Source organism: Nicotiana tabacum, chromosome 16, assembly GCF_000715075.1.
Source record: "Nicotiana tabacum cultivar K326 chromosome 16, ASM71507v2, whole genome shotgun sequence".
Lineage (NCBI taxonomy): Eukaryota > Viridiplantae > Streptophyta > Magnoliopsida > Solanales > Solanaceae > Nicotiana > Nicotiana tabacum.
The window spans coordinates 154,058,944-154,082,416 of NC_134095.1; the positions used below are offsets into that span (position 1 = coordinate 154,058,944).

Below are 23,473 nucleotides of genomic sequence, written 5' to 3' on the forward strand. Positions count from 1 at the left end.
CACCGTAAACTTCATAACAATTCCTTGTTATTGTTCTACGAGAAAGAATACGAAATAGTGGTTGAGTTTTTCTCATAAACTTCATAAAGCCTTCATTTTCTACAAAGCTAAATGGTAGTTCATCAGTAACTATCATCTCAATTAAGGCCCTCCTAACCACTTTTTGATCAAATTTCCAAATTGATCCTTCATCATTTTGGCAAAATTGAAAATTTAGCTTTGTTTGACTATTATCTTCTGCAATTTTAAGTAGGTATTCTTTGCATCAAAGCAAATGATTCTTCAATCCTGTTGTTCCATTCTTAGATGAATTAGCAGCATAAGCTTGTTTACAATATCGACACCGTGCTTTCCCAACCCCATTAACCTCAAATTTATCAAAATGGTTCCAAACGTCAGACCTAGGTTGCATTGCTTTCCTTTTCTTGGAATCTTGAGTATCAATGGTGTTGGTGTTACTATCTACCGTAATAGGTAAACTTTCACTGGAACCAACATCACTTACTTTACTTGTATCTTCCATCTATACAAAATAAAACAAATATAAATATAAATGAACAATCAACAAATTAACTACCTAGCTATCAGTAACAATCAACAAATTAACTACCTTGCTAGTTGCTACCCTACAACTAAATCTACAAATTTAACTACCTAGCTATCAGTAACAATCCCAGTAACAGTTATTTTGAAACAAAAATCTACAAATGAATTAAACGGCATGAATGTGATACAAATGATATTTTCCTACTAAAGCGAAAAGCTCGGAACATCAGTTCATTCAATTAGCAGTACAACCAAAAGAAAGCGAAACATACCTTTGAAATTGAAATTGAATCGAGCTCGGAACACTGGAAAAGGACAGCAGCGTGCCAGCGTCTTCGAGACTTCGACACTTCGTTTGCCCGGAATTTGTGAGGAGTGAGGAATCGAATCGATTCTAAGCAGTAAGCAGTCGATTCTCGTCTAGACTCGGCTACTCGCAGCTTGATAAGTGATAAAGTGATATCCTAGACTCGCAGAGTCTCAATCGTCCAGTCGATGACTCGATTCTCGTCTTCTTCTTCTCGATGATATCTCCAATTCTCCACTTCTCCAGTCGAAGGCTCGAAGCGTGAAGTCTGAACTCTGAGTCTGAAGCAGTAAGCATTAACCAAACCCTAATGAGTAATGAGTAATGAGTAATGTGATTGTGTAGTGGGCTAGTGGCTTGGTTAATCTGACTTGGGTAATTGATTGGGCTTGGGTTGGGAGTTGAGAGGCTTGAGGGAGCTGGGCCTGGGTGGGAGTGGAAGAACGCTGGGGAATGGGGATGCATGGGCCTAAATTGCATTGGGCTTAGACTTAGTAGTGTGAATTTTCGGTATTTCGGTTTACCAAAATTGTAGAATTATAAAATCGAAAACCGAACCGAAATACCGAAAATTCATAACCGAATTAGACCGAAAAACCGAAACCAAAATACCAAATTAATTTGGTACAAATTGTACGTTTTTTGGTCTTAGTCGTAGTGTAAAGTACATGTAAGTCCTACCTGCTTCCCAAGGGCTACTTTAGTCTTTTCCTAAGTTTTACTAATAGCTAACACGTATACAGTAACTCTGACAGGTGGTAAGATATAATCCCTCCCTGTGCCAGTGATTAATTCCTCTCTGTCTCTCTCTCTCTCTTTATCCTCTTTCTTCGGTTGTTTCATGTTCAATTTTCTTTGTATCTCACCGCGAATAATTCATCTTCAGATTTGTTCTTATCTCAACTTCAATAACTGTGGTAATTATTCTTCTTTCTACTTCTTCTACGATGGCTTCCATGTTTCATAGGATACTAGGATTTAATATTCTAATTAAAAGGTGAAATATTAATCACAAGTGAAATACGGTATTAAACCGAAGTTTTACTCTTTTCAATTGGATGCCCTTCGAGGGGCACAAATTGCACAAGTTTCCATTAAAATCTCAAGGAAGAATTTAGGGCTCAAAATAGAGGTTGCTGCAATTTCCCAATTAGTTGTGTTTTATTGGTTTTGGTGAAGTTCTGCGTTAAAGTTTTGGTTTTTCTGAAGGTTTGAGTTATTTGTTTAAATAGGTTCATTATTATTTCTTGAAATATTGGGTTGTGCTTCTTGGTTTGTGTCTGATCCTGGGATTTTGATGATTTTTGGCTCCTACAGTAACAAAAGGGATTTACTTCTATTTCTTCTTCTAAGCGCATCTATTTGACATGAAGGTTAGTGCTTAGAGCAGGCTGGAGAGATTTCAGTATAAATTAGGGTATTACTTTGTACTCTAATTTGCCTTCTCTGGTTAAACTATCTGAGTGATTTAGGTATTTCTTCGTCTGTTTTTGGGTGGCATTTTGGTGTTGTTGGACTTTTTAACTGAAGAAAGGAAAACGCAATTGGTCAGGTGTGAAACATGTGCAAGACTTTTAGATATGATTAACTTCCTAAGCATTCATTGAGTTGTTTATGTCTTCATTTTGATCTTTTTGTAGTTGGAGTCTGTCGCAGCATGATGGACCTGTTGTCCAGTTTGTGATATTGAAATTAGGAAGGAACTTTAAGAGTGACATTGGAAGTGTGATTGTGAAATCTCATGTTATCTTATTTAAGACGCCACCATGTTTAAGTAAGTCTCGCATTGATAGTAGAATTTAAAAAGTAACTTCTAAATATATGTCCATCAATTTGTTATCACAAAGTGCTTGAATGATGAGTTTCTTATTATAAAATACTTGAACAGATAGTCTCTTCTATTTTCAACATATATTAAGTGTTAATATTCTCTGTATATAAATCTTTTTTTAAATTCAAATCAGATATTTATAATTGATCAATTTCACTTCAAATAAGATGAATACTTGATTGCATCTCACATAGATAATTTGTGTTGCCTCAAAAGTCAAAGCAGTTAGTTTTTCTTAAAAATGTGATAATATCACACCTCAAGTCTTTTTCTACGTTTTTTTGGTTTTTCTTTATCCAAGTGTGATGTGAGGTTATAAATGCATACACGTAGATAGGCACTTTGCGATATTTTGGCATGCACTATACCTGAAAACCCATGTAAGCTCACTAGAGCACAGGCAATGAGCTAAAGAAAAAAAATCTGTAGCTTTCTTTAATCACAACCAACGCTATTCTAATGGCAGATGAAAGCAAAGGCAGAGGCACAAACTACTGGATTTCTTCTGCTAGCATTTGCTATTACAAGTATTTTATTTGGTTTTTACGTTGTTTGTTATATGTCCCTCTATTTCTGTATTATAGAGCTTTGTGAAACTAAAGCTTTGGCCAACTTATGAATAAACCAATGTGTTTATGTTAAACTCTGATTACATTCACTCTTTTTTCACTATCGGATAGAGTTTTTTTTTTTTTTATTCCAATAGTTTCATGTCCCAACTTTTGAATGGCTACAAGGAAAACTCAAATGTTCAGGCTTCTATTACAGTAAAAGTTGTGCCTGAAATAAGTTAACACTATTAGTTTTGCTACCTGATTTCTTATATGTTACCGTAAAGCCTTGACATAATTGTTAATAGGTCAATGAGTTTGTGTTCTGTTCAATCTATCTGTTATCTTTTTCCTCAATTCATTTATGGTTTAAAGTGTGAGACTTTTACTGATTTGTAAATATTGTAACTATAGAACTGTTTGGGCATTTGTAGTGTGTCTATACTTTCAATTTAACTGTAAATTTCTTTATCTGTTAAACTTTTATAGACTGTTTTAACTGCAGATGTCGACCGATAAAAAGCATTTGGCATCACCTTGCTGCTCGCGGAAAAGGAAGCAATACTCGGAAGAAACAGTCTCTAAAATTAACTCTAGGAGACGTGATATGTACAAGCAGTTAACGGTTAAAAAGCTTGAACTAAAAAAGGGCCAAACCGCACTGCTTGAATATACCAAACAAGCTGCTGGGTTTGAATTACCTAAACAAAAAATTCTGACGATAGTTGAGCCACCATCTGTTACTATGACAGGTTAGAAGCAAAAAAGATTTGTTCGAGAAAAAGATACATTTACACACACACTATTAGTAGACACAGATATATGCATGTATATATGTGTTCTCCTTCATGGTTATACTTAAATACAATCTGCTCTTGGTTAACATATTTGGATTTGAATGTTAAGACGGTATATCTTCGATTGCTGGGCCAGTAGCTGGTTGTGACAAAGGAAAAAATATTACCGACCACTTCTCCGTTTTTGAACAGGGTAAGCGAGTGGAAATATGTTGTTTCAGTTTGATTGTACTCACTTTTAATATATTAACTAGAGTTGTTTGTATATTAGGCTCCAGCTGTGGTTGAACAACATCATCCAGAGACATCTATCGTCACAAACAAAGGTTTGTTTCACTTTAATCTTATTACAACATTTACTCTTATAACAATATTTACTGCTGCTCTCTTCTCAACACTAACATGATATATTGTTGCAACTAATGTACATAGGTTATAAATAAAAAATAATAGGTTTGAACTGGAACATTAGCGAACTACCCAGTGATGCAACTATTTTAAAAATTGTACCGAACTGTAAATATTGTGGAGCAAAAAGATTTGAATATGAAACACCAACATTTTGTTGTAGTAATGGTTCAGTTAAGTTGATGTCACATGAAATGCCTAATGAACTCTTGAATCTATATTTAGGCGATACCGAAGAATCTGAACACTTTCGTACATACCTTAGACTATACAATAATATGTTTGCATTTACTTCACTTGGAGTGAACTACGACAAAACACTAGCAAAAAGAAACCAACGAATTTATACATTTAACGTACAAGGTCAAATGTATCACTTCATAAATGATCTGATTCCAACAAATCGTCAACCAAGAAATTTACAGCTGTATTTTTATGATGAGAATATAGAAATATTGAATCGAATGGCTTCTTCATATATACTTCGACAATCGATTGTTGAGAAGCTAATGAATATACTGAAGATAAATCCTTATTGTATCTTCTTGAAATCTCTTATACATATCCCAGAATTATCAAACTTTTATATTGCATTGCGATGTGGCTCTGGCTTAGATCAACGAATATACAACTTGCCAATTGTGTCAGAAGTCGCAGCATTATGGCTAGAACAAGAAACGAACGATAATAGTTCCGCACCCCATATTCGAATTTATACTCACAGTAACAAAAACCAATTAGTAAATTACTACTATGGCTGTTATGATCTTTTGCAATAACCACTTTTATTTCCTTATGGTCAAAACGGTTGGCATTGCGGTATTCCAAAAATCGTACAACCTAGAAATAAATTGAGAAAGCGAGCTTACTATGAGACCGAACAACTTCCGAGTGTCTCTAACATGTGTTCAATTGATGGACTACTTGATATGGAAGCGGATGTTTTGCAAAAGGGAAAACGAAAAAGAAATAATGTTTCTTGTCTTGAATACTACTGTTACAAACTCTAGATGAGAGATAATGAGGAAAACGTGATTTTACATTCTGGTAGATTATTTCAACAATATTCAGTTGATGAATTCATAAAAGTAGAAACTCAGAGGTTAGATTTTGCGTCATTTAACCAAGATTTATTTCGGGTTGATGTACTACAAGGACCGCAGATTTATTTCGGGTTGATGTACTACAAGGACTTCTAGATATCTTAAGACTTGGCGAGAAGCTTCTAAGATAGGAAAACAAAACTTTCTTCCAACAAGTTTTACGTGTGGTCCGAGAGATATGCGCCAACGTTATATGGATGCTATTGCGTTAGTGCAACATTTTGGAAAGCCTGATATATTTATGACAATGAAATGCAATCCCTCTTGGCCCAAAATAAAGCAACATTTGTTCCCAACAGACGAAACTCAAAATAGGCCTGATTTAATTAGTCGCGTGTTCAGAGCAAAGGTAGAAGAGATGAAGACAGATATATTAAAAAGAAACATTTTTGGAAAAGTTGCAGCTTATATGTATACTATAGAATTTCAAAAACAAGGTCTTCCACATGCTCATTTCCTTATTATACTTACTGATGACTACAAATTATTAACGTCTGAGGCTTATGACAAATTTGTTTGTGCTGAGCTGCCTGATCCTGATTCAAACTCTTACTTACATAAGCTTGTTATTAAACACATGATGCATGGGCCTTGTGGTAATTTAGATCCTACAAATTCATGTATGAAAAGAAATGAGTGCAAATTTAAGTACCCTAAGAACTTTGCTGATGAGACAACAAAAGGAAAGAACTCTTATCCAATTTATAGAAGACGAAACATTGGTAAATCTATAAAAGTTAGAAAAAAAATTCTTGATAACTCATGGGTTGTTCCTTAGAATCCTTATTTTTTGTGTAAATATAATTGTCATATAAATGTGGAAGTTTGCTCTGATATTAAAGTTGTGAAATATATATACAAATATATATGTAAAGGGCATGATAAAATTTCGTTTGGCTTACACGAAGATAACATAAATATACAAATAGATGAAATAAAAGAGTATCAATCTGCTAGATGGGTGTCACCTCCGGAAGCTATGTGGCGTTTATTTGCATTTCCTATCAATGAAATGACTCCCAAGTGTTTATCACCTCCAGCTATATCTTGATGGACTACAATTTGTCTCCTTTAAAAAAACTGACACAATAGACAGTATCCTGAAAAACCCTATGATTAAGAAGACGATGCTGACAGAATTTTTTTTGATGAATGAAACAAACGAAGATGCTAAAGAACTTAAGTTGTTGTATAAAGATTTTCCACAATACTTCGTATGGTCATCTACCTACAAAATGTGGACTCGACGGCGACGAGGTCATGTTATTGGCCGCGTTGTAACATGTCATCCAACAGAAGGAGAAAGATATTACCTTAGATTATTACTAATGAATGTGAGAGCACCAAAATCATACGAAGATCTTCTACGAGTAAACGAGATATGTTGCGACACATTTAGAGAATCTGCGGAAAGAAGAGGGTTATTGCACTGTGACAACAGCCTGTTATCGAATGCCTTATAGTTTAAGACGTTTATTTGCTACAATATTAGTACATTGCAGCCCTGACAATCCAAGGGAACTGTGGAAACAATTTGAAGATTCAATGTCTGAAGACTTTAAGAACCTAGCCAATATAATGGCAAAAGATATCCACCTTGTTGTCCTGAATCACATAAATGATATATTACATTCCATGGGCCGTGAAATTAATGAGTTTAACCTTGTTTCAAAAACTAATATTAATGAGTTTAACCTTGTTTCAGAAACTATCACGTCTTCAAAAATGGCAAATGAAGCAAAGGAAGTATATTTCGAAAGAAACATCATTGTGAACGACGAAGATTTACTGTTGCATAGAAAATTAAATACAAAACAGAAAATGGCATACGACGTAATCCTTCAGAGAGTATTTGCTAACAAATCAAGAGCATTTTTTATTGATGGTCCTGGAGGAAGTGGTAAGAGATTCTTATATTGTGCCTTATTAGCGACTGTGAGATCTAAAGGATTTGTAGCATTAGCAACAGCAACTTCCGGAGTTGCAGCTTCGATCCTTCCAGAAGGACGAACAGTTCATTCACGTTTTAAATTTCCAATTAATATTGATGAAAGGTTTTCTTGCAATATCAGTAAGCAAAGCTCATTGGCGCCTTTGATTCGCGATGCAAAATTAATTGTGTGGGATGAAGTATCCATGGCCAAGAAAAACATGATTGAAGCTTTAGATTCTCTTTTGAAAGATATAATGGACACAAATGTACTTTTTGGTGGAAAAGTTGTTGTGTTTGGCGGAGATTTTAGACAAACTCTTCCTGTGGTTCGAAGTGGAAAAAAGGAAGACTTCATTCGGGAAAGCATAGTGAACTCCGAAATATGGAATGAACTTGAAAAACTTCGATTATCAGAGAATATGCGTGCGAAAACTGATCCTTCTTTCTGTGAATATTTGATGCGAATTGGAAATGGAAAAGAAAAGACAAACATGGATAGTAAAATAGAAATTCCGAGGTCTTTCATTGTTCCTTATATTACTGAAAAAGAATCGTTGGATCTTTTATTTAACATAATATATCCTGATTTGCATACGTCTTTTCACGATTCTTCTTTTTTAACCTCTCGTGTTATTTTGACGACAAAAAATGACTTTGTTGATGAAATAAATGATAGACTTATAGCTCAATTTCCTAAAGATGCCAAGACATTTATTGCAATGGATGAAACTGTTGAACCAAATGATCAAAGCCAGTTTGAGGATTTTTTGCATTCATTAAACCCTGCTGGTTTGCCTCCTTACAAATCAATCTTGAAGGAAAATTGTCCCATTATGTTGTTGCGAAACTTAAATCCTTGTGAAGGTCTATGCAATGGTACACGACTGATATGCTGTGATTTTAAGAGCCGTGTTATAAGCGCTAAAATTGCGAGCGGTGATTTCAAAAATATACATGTATTTATTCCTAGAATACCGTTATTATCTTCAGATGATGAGAAATTACCTATTCCATTTAAAAGAACACAATTTCCGGTACGCTTGTGTTTTGCAATGACGATAAATAAAGCACAAGGACAAACATTAGATTATGTTGGTATTTATTTACGTGAGCTAGTTTTTTCTCATGGCCAGCTATATGTTGTTTTATCGAGAGCAAAGAGTTCAAGCCGTATAAAAATATTAATCCGACCATCTACGGTGGATAACGATGATGACCAGTCTACATATAACATAGTATATGATGAAATCATTCAAAAAGCGCTCCTATAACTCTACAACTTTCTTTTTCATATTCCTTGATTGACCATACATTGTTTATTTCAATGATTTTCTTGGGGTATATAATTTTTCGATGTGCAATATAGAATCAAAATGCTCAGTGAAAACTTTCACGGATCAATCAGTGAAAAATCTATAATTACAAAGGCTTGTTACATATTTCCACGATTTTCGTTCAACTCTGTGAAGCTAGCCTACCACGAAAAAATCAAGTTTTAACTCCGCCTGTGTTTTAGTGTAATGTGTTTCAGTTACACTACTGAATCACAGCCGGTCCGAAGCCCGGACAAAGGAGGAGGGTTTACTATCTCTCCGTGTTTTACAATTTTAAAATGTAGGGTGATCAGTGAAACAACATATATTGCATCTTCCAAAACCTAAAGTATATCACAATGCTTCTGTCACCAAGAAGAACTTTTTGCTGCTACCTAAACTCTGTTCTTACTGACTGGCCTGGCTCGAGTACCCCTCCTAGATGACTCACAAATGTTTATCTCCATTTTGCTTACAAAAATATCAATATTTTATCTCTTTTTCATTTATGCAAAATTCGGAGTTATTTTGGTTGTGCCTTTTGTTTAAAACTTTTCATCATTTAAATATAGTTATTGCAGGTGGTTTTGGAGGAGCACGGGTTAAGTAATTTTGATTTTGGGTAAAAAATTCTGTTTCTTCAACTTGGTTGCTCTGCCATGATTTGATTTGTTAACTTTTGGAGTGAGTTTTGTTCATACTATATTGATTCCATAATTTCCTTTTTGGTTTTCTTATGTGTTTGATTTTTGTTATTATTCTATGCCGAGCCGGATTTGCAGTCGCTTTGGAGGCCATTTGGAATTTGAAGATGTTCCATTGTAGGTTATTTCAAAACTTAAGTTTATTTCTATTATTCTACATAAATGAATGGCTAGCTATTTATGTAGTTCAAATATGTCAACCCTTTTGCTTCTTCATATAAGTACATATATAGATCTTACACCGAAGTCAACTCTTGAATATTTCAGACCTTCGGGTACCATACGAACTGTCTAGCTTTGTTTCTGCTGGTATAAAGGGATAATGTGTTTTATTTTCAAGCCTTAGATTTTCCTTGGTGACCTTTACTTTTGTAAGATGAGTATTTTTATTTTTAGTTCTTCATACAACAGAACCGAGCGCTTTGATTTTCATTAAACGAAGAGGGTTTATTGTCTGTTAGCAACAACTTTCTTATCTCTTTCTAACCTATTAAAGCCGTTATGGTTTAGTAATTGGTTCCCTGTTACGTATTTTAGTTGATGTTGTCCATCGAGTTTTATTAACATATTTATCTTTCAATATCAATTTCTTTGAAACTACATTTGTTAACTAATTTTATACTTTTTTTAGCAGAATCTTTTCTATATTATGCACCATTAAGCCATGATAGCTCAAGGAAGTGAGATTGGACCTGAAATGAATGACACGTAAGCTATATCAAACTACGCTGATCGTATAACCATTGTTAAAAAGGCGACAGTGTATTAGCAGAGATTTCAACCTTGGAAGATACACTACCGCTTTTTTAACAATCGTTATATGTTATCAAAAACAAAACTCTAAAGTCAATTCTCTTTCTTCTAATCTCTTTATCTTCTTATCCAGGTATGCTTTTTTTTTCCAATTTTTGCTCACCGATGGACTAAATGGCTATTTAGACTTTGTTTTCTTCAAAACTATACTGTAAAGTAACATAGAGGTATTACTTTCATAGAGGTATTTGCATATCCTTTGACGACTAAAGTTCTGCGAATTTTTTGGATAGAGACAATGGCATACATCCTAACACCACATGTTTTGAAATATAGCTTTGTCATCACATAGGTGAGCTTCATCTAAAATATTTTATTTTACTGATTTCTCGAAAATATAAATATCTTCTGCTAAAGTTTATCAGACGCACAATTAGAATCAATTACAATCCCATTGAACCTTAGGTAGCAAAGGTAGCAGTCTATTATGCTCAATGCCATTGAACCTTAGGTAGCAAAGGTAGCAGTCTATTATGCTGGAGTAGTATATTGAATTCTTTGTAAGACATATTTTTAGTTGACAGTGGTGATCGCTGGCTAATACACGAACCAATCAGATGGGTTGATTTAGAGAAGACAGACTAGGAACCTTTATTTTAGGAGTGACTGGAGTATAAAATGATTGAAAATGTTACTACTGTATTGTTAATAGTTTCCAGGATTAGCTGTTAAAAAATAATTTATTTAGCTTAACAGTTTCAGATATCTACTAACGTTCCATCTTCAAGTCATCTTCTGAATAAACATCTGAGAGCCAGGCCATTTTGTGAATCACTACTGAAAATAGTTGGTGGTAGACTGTTAATATTGGACAACTTTCTCCACCAAATATCAGACCAGAACTTAATTCTGAACAGTGTAAAGGACACTTTAGTTGAAGTGAAGCTATAATGAAAGCTGCAAGAGCTGAGATATCAGCTGCGTTGAACAAAATGAAGAAAGAGACACAGTTTGGAAGTGGAACATAACATTACTGAACGAAGGAAGAAAGTTGAAGCTGAGTTACAAGAAGCTTTAAAAGAGAAAAAGAAAATGAAAATGATGGAAAATATGTGTTCATTAGTAGAGCGACTGTACAAAATTTTTCTCTGTTATATCATTTTCCTTTGTTGACAAATTATCATTTCTCACTAGAAAAAACGCAAAAGGATAAGTGGATTGCCTTTTATCGTATTAGTACTTGGTAAGGCCTTCTAATTATAACTCTTTCATCATTTTGTGGTCTGCATCAATCTTTGGCAGCCCCCTCATGATTAAAAGATGTCCATTTACTTTATATATATTGAAAGTTACTCTTCTATTTCAACACATGCCAAATTTGATGGCCAAGAGCCTAAGAAACAAGTCAAACTACTTTGTTTGTCATATGATACCATTTACACTATAGTTTTTCTTTCAATTTCAATGACTATGATACCGTTTTGATTTTTCCCAAGAATATATGCGTCAGAACCGAGGAAATCCCATATACCATGTGTACTTTGTTTTACTTTTTAATCTTTTTCATATGTGTTCTGCCAAAGAAGAGGCATCTAATTAAAGTTTTTAACTCTGTACTGATTACGTTGAACTTCGTTTCTACAGAAGAAGAAGAAGCAACTAAGGCATGGCATTTCATAGACGAGCCCACTTTTACTGATCTTCATTGAGTAATCTCTTGCTTTAGACTTTTGATTTTTTCTATGTTACTGCTTGTATTGAGTATACACATGCAAAATGCACTTAAAGTAAATAAGGAACACTGAGTTTCAAATTGTTACTCTAGCTGTAAGCCGTTATATTTTGCAACTGAACTGTAACATGCTTATTGTACCACTCTTTCTGTTTCACTGCTACATTATTTACACTTTTCAAATGTCGGTGATAATTGTATAACTAGGTTGTCCTCGAATTTATGGTTCTATATTTGGGAACTTAACAAGAGCTTATCACATGACGACTAAACTAACTGCACGTCATTCTATGTCTATCTAAAGTACCTATTCATTCTGGTGAAAGAGTTTGAGCAACGTGTATATACGCATCAAATAAATTTGAACAATAGTGACGATTTATTATACATAAATGTTAAATTTTTCCAATATTAAACCTTACTCTATTGCACAACTTTGTTATAATGGAACTTCTCATGATAAATTCAGGATTATTTCACAACAATGCTAGCTTCGGTTATGGCATAATTGGTGAAACATATGACGAAATCTAACAACTGCCTTTGCTCCCAGTTCAACAGGTATGAATTATTGCATATTTTTCAACTAGAGGTCTTGGTTGGTTTTAGTTTGTCCAATCCCTATAGTGAATGAAAATGAGTTCATTGTTTTTTGGTTCATAGTTTTCACTATTTAGAAATACTTTACAAGTTACTTATAAGAAATCTTTTTTCCTGAATCCTTTATATTAGAACAATCTTCCGTCAACTTCTGACATTTGCTATGACATGCATCCTAACTGCAGGTATTCAGCAGATTATAGCATATTTCACTTTTGCATAGCAGACAACGAGCATGATTGGAGAGACGGATCTGAGCAACACAGTTTTATTGAACATTGTCTTGCATCAGTAGACAAAAACAGAAGCAGAGCCTTGGCTGATTTTTTCGGCTTCGCATTGGAAACTTTGCAGGGGTGTTACCTGAGTACTCTTGTAATTACACAGTATTTTTTTCAAACGAAAACACACCATAACTTGAAGTGCACGGGCCAATCCCATCTAGTTAATATACATACACGTATATGGCACCTTTACCAAGTATCTTTCCCTTATCCATTCCATTGATAGGAATATCCATTTATTAAGTGGTACCTACGTAGAACAACAAATTAGATTCCAAATCCCCCTTAATTATTTTTCCTCCACGGTAAGTGTAACTAAATAACAAATTCATGTATAGTAATAAAATTGGGAATTAAAAGTCCTTGTCTCATGCTTTTAAAATTATTTAATAATCAACTCATTACATTTATATTTAAAAAAATCGTAAGTGCTTTATAAATTTAAACTATACTAATATATCATAAGCATTATGACATCTAGAAAATATATGTTATAAAATTATAATTTTTCCATCCAAATATCAAGAGTATAAATTTTTTTACTATTAATTCTCAAAATGGGTAAAGATAACTTTTATTATGAGAAAATAATTTTTAAAAAGTATAAAAACATAACTTTTCTTATGAGGAAGAAATTTCTTCTTATAATACTTAATATTATTTAAAAGTTTTTCATATCATGTGTTTAACTAAAACTTATCAAAAAAAATTTATACTAATAACTTTTGATAATCTTATTTATCCAACATTTACAAAAGAATGTTTCTCTTAAAAGAAAGTATTATATCAAGGCAACGTTTTCGAACTTCAATAAACTTGCGGGTCTTACATCTATAACTTCATGTACGACCTTAATCTCTTCCAACTAATATGGTTTTACTATGATACATCCAAACACTAAGGTACGAGGTGTTACATACTTCTAGGTTTAAAGATAATTAGGATAGTCTAATTTAGTTAATAGTTAATAACAAGTCCTCGTGGGTTTAACATCCGACTTTTAGCCATTTTATTACTTGATGACTGTGCATACTTGCATGTGCATTAGGCCGCAATAGGGATAATTAGTCCATGATTGACAATTATCCATAGGTCAAAGTTAGTGGTCTGAATAAACGTTTCCATACTATCGTCCATTCATCATAGTGGTGTCCATCAAATAAAGGAGGTATTCTAATGTGTATTCCTAGCTGTACCAGAGGATCTGCTCCATTGTCTGGTGTACATCTATCACAACATAAAGACTTATAGCCTCATCCTCTTTCTCTTCCTCTTTATCACTTCCATTGTCCTCATATGCTACTAGAAAAACTTGTTTCATGCTTCAGCGAATCCTTTGCCTAGGATTTTGCCTTTATTTAGGCCCTTCTCTTTCATTTTTCCCTTTTTTTTTTCCAGCTCTTTCTTTCTTGCATTCAATTTTCTATATTAGGCGGTCTTTGACCATGTGGTCTAGCTTGTTTCACTTGTAGCACCCATCGTATGAAGCTTTATCAATCTGCGTAGGTTTTCCACTGTTTTCTCTCTTAAATGCATTTTTGGAATTCTTTATGAACCTCTTGTACTTAGCAAACATTGCTAGGTCAAGGTCAACATTGTCAGACTCATCTTCTTTGGATGCCTTAAGAACCAAGGCCTTATCCCTCCTTGGTTCTTCCTTGCGCAGGCTTTCTCATCTTATGAGTCTTTAAGTTTCCAATCAGCTCATCTAGTGAAATCTTATCCAACTCCGTTGCTTTCTGGATGGTTGATTCTCATGAGGCTGGGAGAATCCGTAGAACCTTGCTAACCAACTCTTCATAAGTGAATACCTTTTCAAGTGATTTCAGTTCATTTATTATTATGGTAAACCTAGTCATCATCTCCTGGATGGGTTCAAACTCTTTCATGGAGAAGAACTCATAGTTCATCATAAGCAATTCAATCCTTGATCTTTTCACTTGGTTTGTTCCTTATTGAGTAGTTTGAAGTGCATCCCAGATCTCCTTTTCATTAAAGCATGCAAATATCATGTTGTACTCATCAGGACCAAGTCCACATATGAGGATCTTCTTGTCCTTTGCATTCTTCTCCATCATTCAGAAATTTGTTGCCACGAATTCAGAGGGGTCTTTGAGAATAGTTTCATTTCTCCCATTTTGTTTAGTGGGAGTTAGTGGATCTCTATTCACTGTATTCCATAGTTCATGGTCTTCAGCCTTTAGAAAACCTTCCATTCTTGCCTTCCACCAACTGTAATATGTTTCGTTAAATGGAGGTAGTATAGTAGTTGACTATCCTTCGTTAATCCCAGGTAGGACACTCATTTTGCTTCCATGATACCAATTGTTAGTTTGAGTGTCTTTCTAAATTACTAAAGAACTTGGTTCTTTACCTTACTCTTTAAGCGTAAGCGAAATAAACAGTAAAACAAACACAACAATTTTTAAGTGAAAAGTCACCCGGCTCAAAAGTGCAAAAACCACGACCGACCGCATAGGATATTAATTTCAACTTTACTAAAATAAATGAGCTAAATGTATCGATTACAAGACCTGTCAATCAATACCACCAGTTTCCTTATTTCAACTATTTGACTTACAAGCTATTCTAACTTGCAAACTCAAACAATTACTTCAACTCATTGATTATGTATGACACTTTGATAACAATTCGATTTTCTAAAACACTTTCACTAACTCACTCAAGAAGAACACTAAGACTAGTAATCAACTTGAGTGTTGAAAATATAGTTCCACGATTGATGTGCAAAAGGATAGTCTCAACAGTCCAAAAAGATACTCCCTCTGTTCCAGTTTATGTGAATTTATTTCCTTTTTGGTCAGTTCCAAAAAGAATGACCCCTTTCTAAACTTGGAAACAATTTAGCTTAAACTTACAATTCTATCCTTAATGAGAAGCTTTTATAACCACACAAATACTCTGGGCCCTTTTTGACTTTTTAGGACCACAAATTCTAAAAGTCTTCATTTTTTCTTAAACTCCGTGCCCCATCAAACAGGTTCACATAAATTGGAACGGAGACAGTAGTATTTAAGTTTCCTGGGCTCAGAGATCTTTTAGGAGTCCTATGCATAGTCAACTTCTCATTTGATAGGACTCCCACAGTTCCAAGGACTCCCCAGATCTTGTGACTCTTGTCTGTCACTTATGCAAGCATATCTTCTTGGACAACGACATTTATCACGTTAGCAGCATTCTTCCAACAAACTCGGACTCGAGTAACTTTCTGAAAAAGATCTGCTTTGTTAGAACCTTCAACAACGACCTTGACGACCTGGTTATTAGAGCATTTCATCAGATACCTTGAGTGCCTAGTTCTTAGAACATTTGTTCTTGACAAACTTTGTTAATCATCAAAACCCCAATACTCAACAAATCAAATATTGTAGACCACAAAAAAAATTAATTATAGTGAACCGGAGGAGGTAATTTTTATCACAAAAATGAATAATTAGGGGCAAACGTTTTCATAGTAACTAATAATCACTAGTTAAAGATGAAATTTGTTGTAGTAAATTAATTCCAGTCCATTTGCTCCACTTCAGAAACTCAAATTAAAACACATGTAGATGGAAGACTGACTCTATTTCACCAACCCAACCCACTAAAATATTCATTAAGTCATATCAGCTGAATATAAAATTAGAGTCTTCATTGAGTGAAGAGAACAAACTAATTAACTTCCCTATATATTTCTCGTATGTAATAAATAATTTAACGTGTACAACCCGATTTAATCTTATTTTAATTCAGGTTTTTTTTTTTCACTTTTAGCTCGCGTCAGAAATTATTTATATTTGACAGTCAAATATGTGTATAAAATTTGTATAATTTTTGTATATAACATGCAGATTGTATATGCATATAAAAAAATATACTCCCCCTATTTCAAATTAGATGAAGTACTTTTCTTTTTTAATCTTTTCCAAAATAAATAGCACATTTCTAAATTTGAAAATAATTCAACTTTTAATTCTTCATTTTATTTATTTTCCTCTTAATGAGAAACTTTTATGAGTACACAAATGTCATGGTCCCACAAAGCTTTACCGCTTAAGCTTTTAAGATTACAAATTTCAAAAGTTTTTTTTTTCCTTAAACTATGTACGAGTCAAACTATTTCATCTAAATTGAAACAGAAAATACATTTTTCGACTATTATTTTGAGATTTCTATTAATACGAGAGTGGTTATACAATATCACTTTTCCCAAAAATTACATTGTCATTTTACTTTTTAATTCCCACATAGAGAATTTTCACGTACGTTGTTTCATTTTACAAGGCACGCTGTTGACTTTGTGGAGTCTTGACTTCTCTCCATTTATCATCAGATAATGACTTACAGTGTAGAAAATACATTGAATTAGTCAAGTGGAATTAATACTGACAAGGTAACACTACTACTTTGAAAATGACTTGATAGAAAATATGTACTCACCCAATTCTGATTTAAGAATTCTATACCACAAAAAATCATGAGAAAAATGGGGATCAGTACTACTTTATTATGGCTTTGGGGAATTGTTTTGGTTGGTATATGGTATTTCAGCCTGTTTGGATGAAGAGAGAATTGCTCTGTTGCATATTAAAGCAGCCTTTAAAATTGCTCATTATTCCACGGACCTCGGTTGATAATAAGAAAAGTGACTTGATAATAAGAAGAGAGACTTCCCATCACCAGCGTCCTCGGTAGCGTGGGGCGCTAGCGCTGCCGCTGGATTTTTTGAGATTTTGGAAATTGGGCCACAAGTAACGCCGCGCTACACTATCCCACCTTTTGGTTTTGTTCCATTTTTTGCTTCAACTCGTGAACTTTCGTCCCACATTGCTTCCGCATGACTCCTACGCATAAAAATACCATAAATTAGCACAAATTATTAGATTACATAGCCGAAATTTACGAAACACAAGCCAAAACGGTACATTTTCGATGGCACCAGCCATCTCACGAGCTTGGAGAGTATATAAGGAAAGATTGTGAGTTATTCTTATGATTTGAGACTACGAGGCGGTATCTCGGTAGTGACTCTTGTTGATATTTCTCTATTGCTGCACTTGTCTAAAATTGTTTGTTTCCTTAGCATATTATTTCTTGTTTCCTCCGTGTTGCTCTATTTGCTCTAGTTCCATGTAGCTAACCTTTATACGCTATTTGTTGTTTCAATTATCATTACTACACTGTCATACTCTTGTACAGTCCTCTTATTTATTCCACTAGGGCCTTGACCTGACCTTGTCACTACTCAACCGAGGTTAGGCTTGGCACTTACTGGGTACCATTGTGGTGTACTCATGTTACGCTTCTGCACATAGTTTTGTGCAGATCCAGGTACCTCCTACCAGCCCAGGTATCAGTGATTTGAGTTCGTACACGGAGACTTGAAGGTAAACCTACTAACGTCCACATGCCTCGGGGTCACCTTCTATCTACTTTTATACTTTTTTTTCTTCTTCTTCTAGAGCTTGTGGCTCAATATCACCAGGTTTTGGGGAGATTTTGAATATTGAGCATCGAAGTTTGAAAGTACAAGAGGGAGGATGAATTGCTTATTTTTAAAAAAATTGTTATAAGTTGACTAGTTTTTCAATTAGTCGACTAGATGTAATAGCGAGATATTGAGAGGTGCAGAATTGAAATGCAGAAGTAAAGTGCAGGAATTAAAGACACCGGAGTTTTTATATTGATTCAGATTCAATGTGAATCCTAGTCTAGTCCCCTTGGGTTGCAATGGAGTTCTCTTTCAGTGATTGAGTTTCTTGAGTATAAAGTGAATGGTGTAGTTTACACCAACGACTCAGTTTCTATGTCAAGCGTCTTTTGTTGATACAATGCCTCACCAGTATTTTTCTCTCTTTCTTCTCTAAATTGTTACATAGTAGATCTAGTAGAGCAACGATGTTTATTTACAGTAGAACAAAGAGAGGGTAATTGGTTTGATCAAAGTATGTATCTCTAAGTCCTAAGGTTGCGTATAAATACTTTGCTGGAGACCGTTACTGAAGAGATTTTCCAATCCAAGAGATTTGATCCTTGGAAAGAAATTGATTCTTTCCAAGAATAAGGTTAATTCCCATTGTTCTTCCTTGATGTGTGGACTTTGACAACTTTCCATCTTTAAGTCTTGATAGCGCTGGATTTGCTCCTTAAATCTGGATCCTTCCATCTTCAATACTTTTTTTCCCTTTTTAACTCTTCAAGCAATCTCTGATTGATTTTCTTGCCGGATTCTCAGTGCTTTTTTTTCTTTTTGAATGCTTCAATCAATCTTTGATTGATTTCTCCCTTAAGCTTTGATTGTTTCTCTTTATGCACTTCGATCTTGATTTATTACCTTGAGTCCTATACCAAAAGCAATTATATTATTTTTAAAACTAAAACCTAACAATCTCCCTCTTTTTTATGATGACAAAAAATAATATATGTAAACATCAGTTAACTTCCCTGTATTTACTCCCCCTCAATGAGTCAGTTGACTCTCCCTCAATAGGTTCCGTTGGGACTACTTCCTTTAGTCGACTACTCCTATAATATCTATAGTCGACTCCCCCTGCAATGAATGTGCCTGCACAAATATATGTATAGCAGCCTTCTCCCTCTTTTTGACATCAGCAAAGAGGGGATAAAAACAACAATACACTAAAGCATAATTGTAGCATAAAATGCATTATATGCATGCAGAGTTGTAGCAAAACGAGGAGAAAAGAAAAAATCATCCAACGACTGGTTATCAAGTCCAAAACAGCACAGCAAAAAAATTATTTGAAACTTCCACAATAACGACGCGAGAAATAAGTGAGAGTGTTGCAAATCGCCTCCTTCAGTCGATCAAAGCTAGCATTTACTGAAACACTCACTCCATCAAGCCTATCGTGCACCTCCTTGAATGCTTTGACTGCATTTTGCCTAACTCTGAGAATTGCAACCCTTATCTTTGAGACATCAGACCCTGTCTCTTTGGAGATTGCATGTATGTCCCCAACAGTGGACTAAGTAGCAACAAGAAGATCTTTGATGTAGGTCAGCTGGTGAGTCTTAGGCAGTCAATTTCTCAACAAGGTCGGGATTACTAAGACTGTAATGGGAAACAGAGGCTTTGGTCTTGGGATCAGGCTGAACATGCTTGACCTCACCTTCCTGTTCCTTAACCCAAGAGACCATCACACACATATAATCTATACTAGCAAATGCCCTAGAATTATAAGATTTTGAAACAGAGACGAAGAGATAATATGAGCTTCCAGAATGTGAGTGATTGCCATGCCATAGGACAGACTGATGGGATCATCAGCACTTTCAATCATAAATTTTATGACCCAGGGGGACAGTTTGATCTTGAGTTTGGTCACAAAGCAATAGACAAGAAAAATATCTCTTTAAGAGAAGGTGGAGAAAAAGCCAGTATGAGGGACCAGAGTAGTTGCAACAATGTGGGATAGAATACGAGTTTCAAAGCTAACATCACTTGGACCTAATTGGTTAGGGAGGGATTCAGATGAACACTCAGCAATAATACATTTTGCTTGATCAAAAGTGATTTCAAAATCATCAGGCCAAGAATTTTTGAAAAGCATGGGAAAACCAGAACACTTACACTAGAAGATTGAATCAAACATGATCAAGAACGATGTGCTTTCCTAACACTAAGGATTCCAACTTGTCAGGCTTACTAGAGCGAAGATTGACATAAAACATTCTCACTAGGGGTTCATAGACTTTAGGAGGGGGAATAGAAAAGAATTTTGACCAGCCTTGATAAACAAACAGATCTTTTATATTACAGTTTAAGGCTTCCATGTCATCAAGGTCGACTACTCTACTATAAGCGCTTGGCTTGTCTTTCAAAGTAGTGAAAAAATCCCTGTTTGGAGAATCCCAGAAATTTAGGTCAGACTCTAAAGAACTTGAGAGATCAATTTTTGATTTCTTTGGAGTAAAGGACTCAGGAGGTTCTTCCAAAGGTCTTTTTCCCTAGGACTTTTTCTCCTAGAGGATGAGAATGATCTGAGAATTCTTCCTGAGAGGAGGCAAAACCCTTTGAGTGTTCGGACCTTAGGTCTACTTGTTCTGGAGGCTGGGAAGGGGGTTTTGCTCTAGAGCAAGTACTTTTTCTGGTGAAGGCTGATGGGCTTTTAGAGTGTTTATCCATGGAGGAAAGTGGTTTAGGAAAGTTTCACAGAGGTTTTCTAGGCAATGAGAATGATGGAGATTGAAGGAGGGTTTCATAGATTAAAAGAAGGGGTTTCTGAAGGTGGAGTACATGAAAGGAAATGGTGTCAGTTGAACAGGCGTGATGATTGGTTTTCTTTTCTTGAACGCTGCAACTGATGTGAAAAGAGAGGAAAAGAGAGGGAATTCGAAGGCGCTATTAATTACTATGAAAAGATAAAGTTTAAACTTTAGGCATAAAATATAAAAATATCACATATGTCCTAATATTAATGATTAATGGAAATAATACCAAGTAATTCTCTTAAAAAACAAAATCAGTCTTCAAGTAAAGGTTTGGTGAAAATATTTGCTAATTGATCAGTAGTTCCAACAAAAGATATTTCTATATTTCCCTTAAGAACATGATCTCTAATGAAATGATGCTTGATATCTATATGCTTTGCCCTAGAATGATGCACAGGATTTTTTGAAAGACATATAGCACTAGAGTTATCACAGAAAATTTGAATGGGTTTAAAGAATAATTCATAGTCACCCAATTGATGAGACATCCATAGTAATTGTGCACAACATTGTCCAATGGCGATATACTCAGCCTTAGTTGTTGATAGTGCAACTGATCCTTGCTTTTTACTGTTCCAAGATATCAATGCTTTTCTGAGTAATTGACATGTTCCGCTAGTGCTTTTTCTGCCTTCTTTATCACCTTAGTTTAAAATTGTTAAAGCGTGGATACCATAAAGAGAACCAGTTCCAATGAGATATCGCATAATTCTTTTAACTGCAGTCAGGGTGATTCTTTTGGAGCTAACTGAAACCCGACACATTTACATACACTAAATATAATATATGGTCGACTAGCAGTTAAATAAAGAAGGGAGCCAATCATTCCATGATATTTAGTTTCATCAATAGGATTTCCCTATTCATCTTTGTCAAGACTTGTTGAAGGACTCATTGGTGTGCCAATGGCTTTAGCAGTACTCATACCAAACTTCTGAATCAACTCCTTTGTGTATTTTGTCTGACATATGAACGTTCCTTCTTCAGATTGTTGAATTTGAAGTCCATAAAAGAACGTTAGCTCTCCCATCATATTCATTTCAAACTCACTTTACATAAGATTTGAAAATTCCTTGCATTGAAGAGGATTAGCATTACCGAAATAATATCATCAACATAAACTTGAATAATGAGATTACCTTTTGATGATCTTTTAATAAAAATGGTAGTATCTACTTTACCTCTTGAGAATCCGTGATCAATAAGAAATGAGCTGAGTCTTTCGTACCATGCTCGTGGAGCTTATTTAAGTCCATACAATGCTTTGGTTAATTTGTACACATGGTAGGGAAACTTTGAATCTTCAAATCCTGGAGGTTGTTTTACATATACTTCCTCCTCAATGAAACCGTTTAAGAAGGCACTTTTGACATCCATCTGGAAGAGCCTAAATCTTTTAAAGGATGCATATGCAAGAAGAATTTGTATTGATTCCAATCGAGCTACTGGAGCAAAAGTTTCATCGTAGTCGACTCATTCCTATTGTGAGTATCTTTGAGCTACTAATTTGGCTTTGTTTCTAACAACCTTTCCATCCTCATTTAGCTTATTTTTGAAAACCCATTTTGTTCCAACTACGGGAGCATTTTCAGGGTTAGGCAGCAGTTTCCATACTTAATTTTTGTCAAATTGATCTAGCTCTTCCTACATTGCTTGTAACCAACTTGAGTCTTTCAGAGCTTTCTCTACTTTCTTTGGTTCAATCTGGGAAATCAGTGCTATGTTAGCTTTCTTCTTGAGAGCTCCCCTGGTTTTCATTCCTTCGCTTGGATCTTCTATGATAAACTTTTGAGGATATTCAGGTTCACTTCTCCATTCATTTGGACGAGTTGTACTTGTATGAGTAGTTGACTCCTATGGAGATTCTGATTGACTGTTGCAAATCTCATTAGTTGACTCCATTACACCATCAGGTTTATTAGTCGACTCTTGATATTTACTTGACTCCTGAATTTCTTGAATTTGATCTTCATTACCTACAATAATTCCTTTCTCGGCAGAGGTGTTATTCTCATCAAAGATAACATGTACTGATTCTTCTAAACACAGTGTGAGTTTATTATAGACTCTAAAGGATCTATTATTTAATGAATAACCTAGAAAAATACCTTTGTCACTTCTTGGATCGGATTTCCAAGATTGTCCTTACCATTATTGTGAATGAAATACTTGCTTCCAAACGGATGAAAGAACTAATATTGGGCCGTTTACCTTTCCATAATTCATAAGGAGTCTTCTTCAAAATGGGTCTTATGAGACATCGGTTGAGAATGTGACATGTTGTACTTACTCAATCTGCCCAGAAGTGATTTTACAATGAATATTCTAGTATCATAGTTCTTGCCATATCTTGCAAAATCCTATTTTTCCACT

General features: G+C 34.7%; 2 protein-coding genes across 9 annotated transcripts; both read left to right on the forward strand.

Moving 5' to 3' along the window:
• Positions 1-1,637: 1,637 nt before the first annotated feature.
• On the forward strand, positions 1,638-13,058 carry LOC107823473 (uncharacterized). 8 transcript variants are annotated; one of them, XM_075233489.1, is made up of 9 exons: positions 3,063-3,211; positions 3,741-3,987; positions 4,142-4,225; positions 4,304-9,411; positions 9,572-9,610; positions 10,125-10,201; positions 11,891-11,955; positions 12,448-12,539; positions 12,764-13,058. In XM_075233489.1, the coding sequence occupies exon 4, from the start codon at positions 6,996-6,998 to the stop codon at positions 8,745-8,747; it is 1,752 nt and encodes a 583-aa protein (XP_075089590.1). In that variant the 5' UTR covers positions 3,063-3,211; positions 3,741-3,987; positions 4,142-4,225; positions 4,304-6,995; the 3' UTR covers positions 8,748-9,411; positions 9,572-9,610; positions 10,125-10,201; positions 11,891-11,955; positions 12,448-12,539; positions 12,764-13,058. The 8 variants fall into 8 exon arrangements, with proteins under 8 accessions (XP_075089589.1, XP_075089592.1, XP_075089588.1 ...); XM_075233491.1 differs by having other exon boundaries at positions 3,038-3,211; positions 3,725-3,987; positions 4,304-4,358; positions 7,249-9,610; positions 10,128-11,955; XM_016650241.2 differs by having other exon boundaries at positions 3,062-3,211; positions 4,304-9,610; positions 10,128-10,201.
• LOC142170469 (uncharacterized) lies at positions 5,737-6,321 on the forward strand. The gene has a single exon (XM_075232384.1). It carries the CDS (start codon positions 5,737-5,739, stop codon positions 6,319-6,321), a length of 585 nt encoding a protein of 194 aa, XP_075088485.1.
• Positions 13,059-23,473: the final 10,415 nt, after the last annotated feature.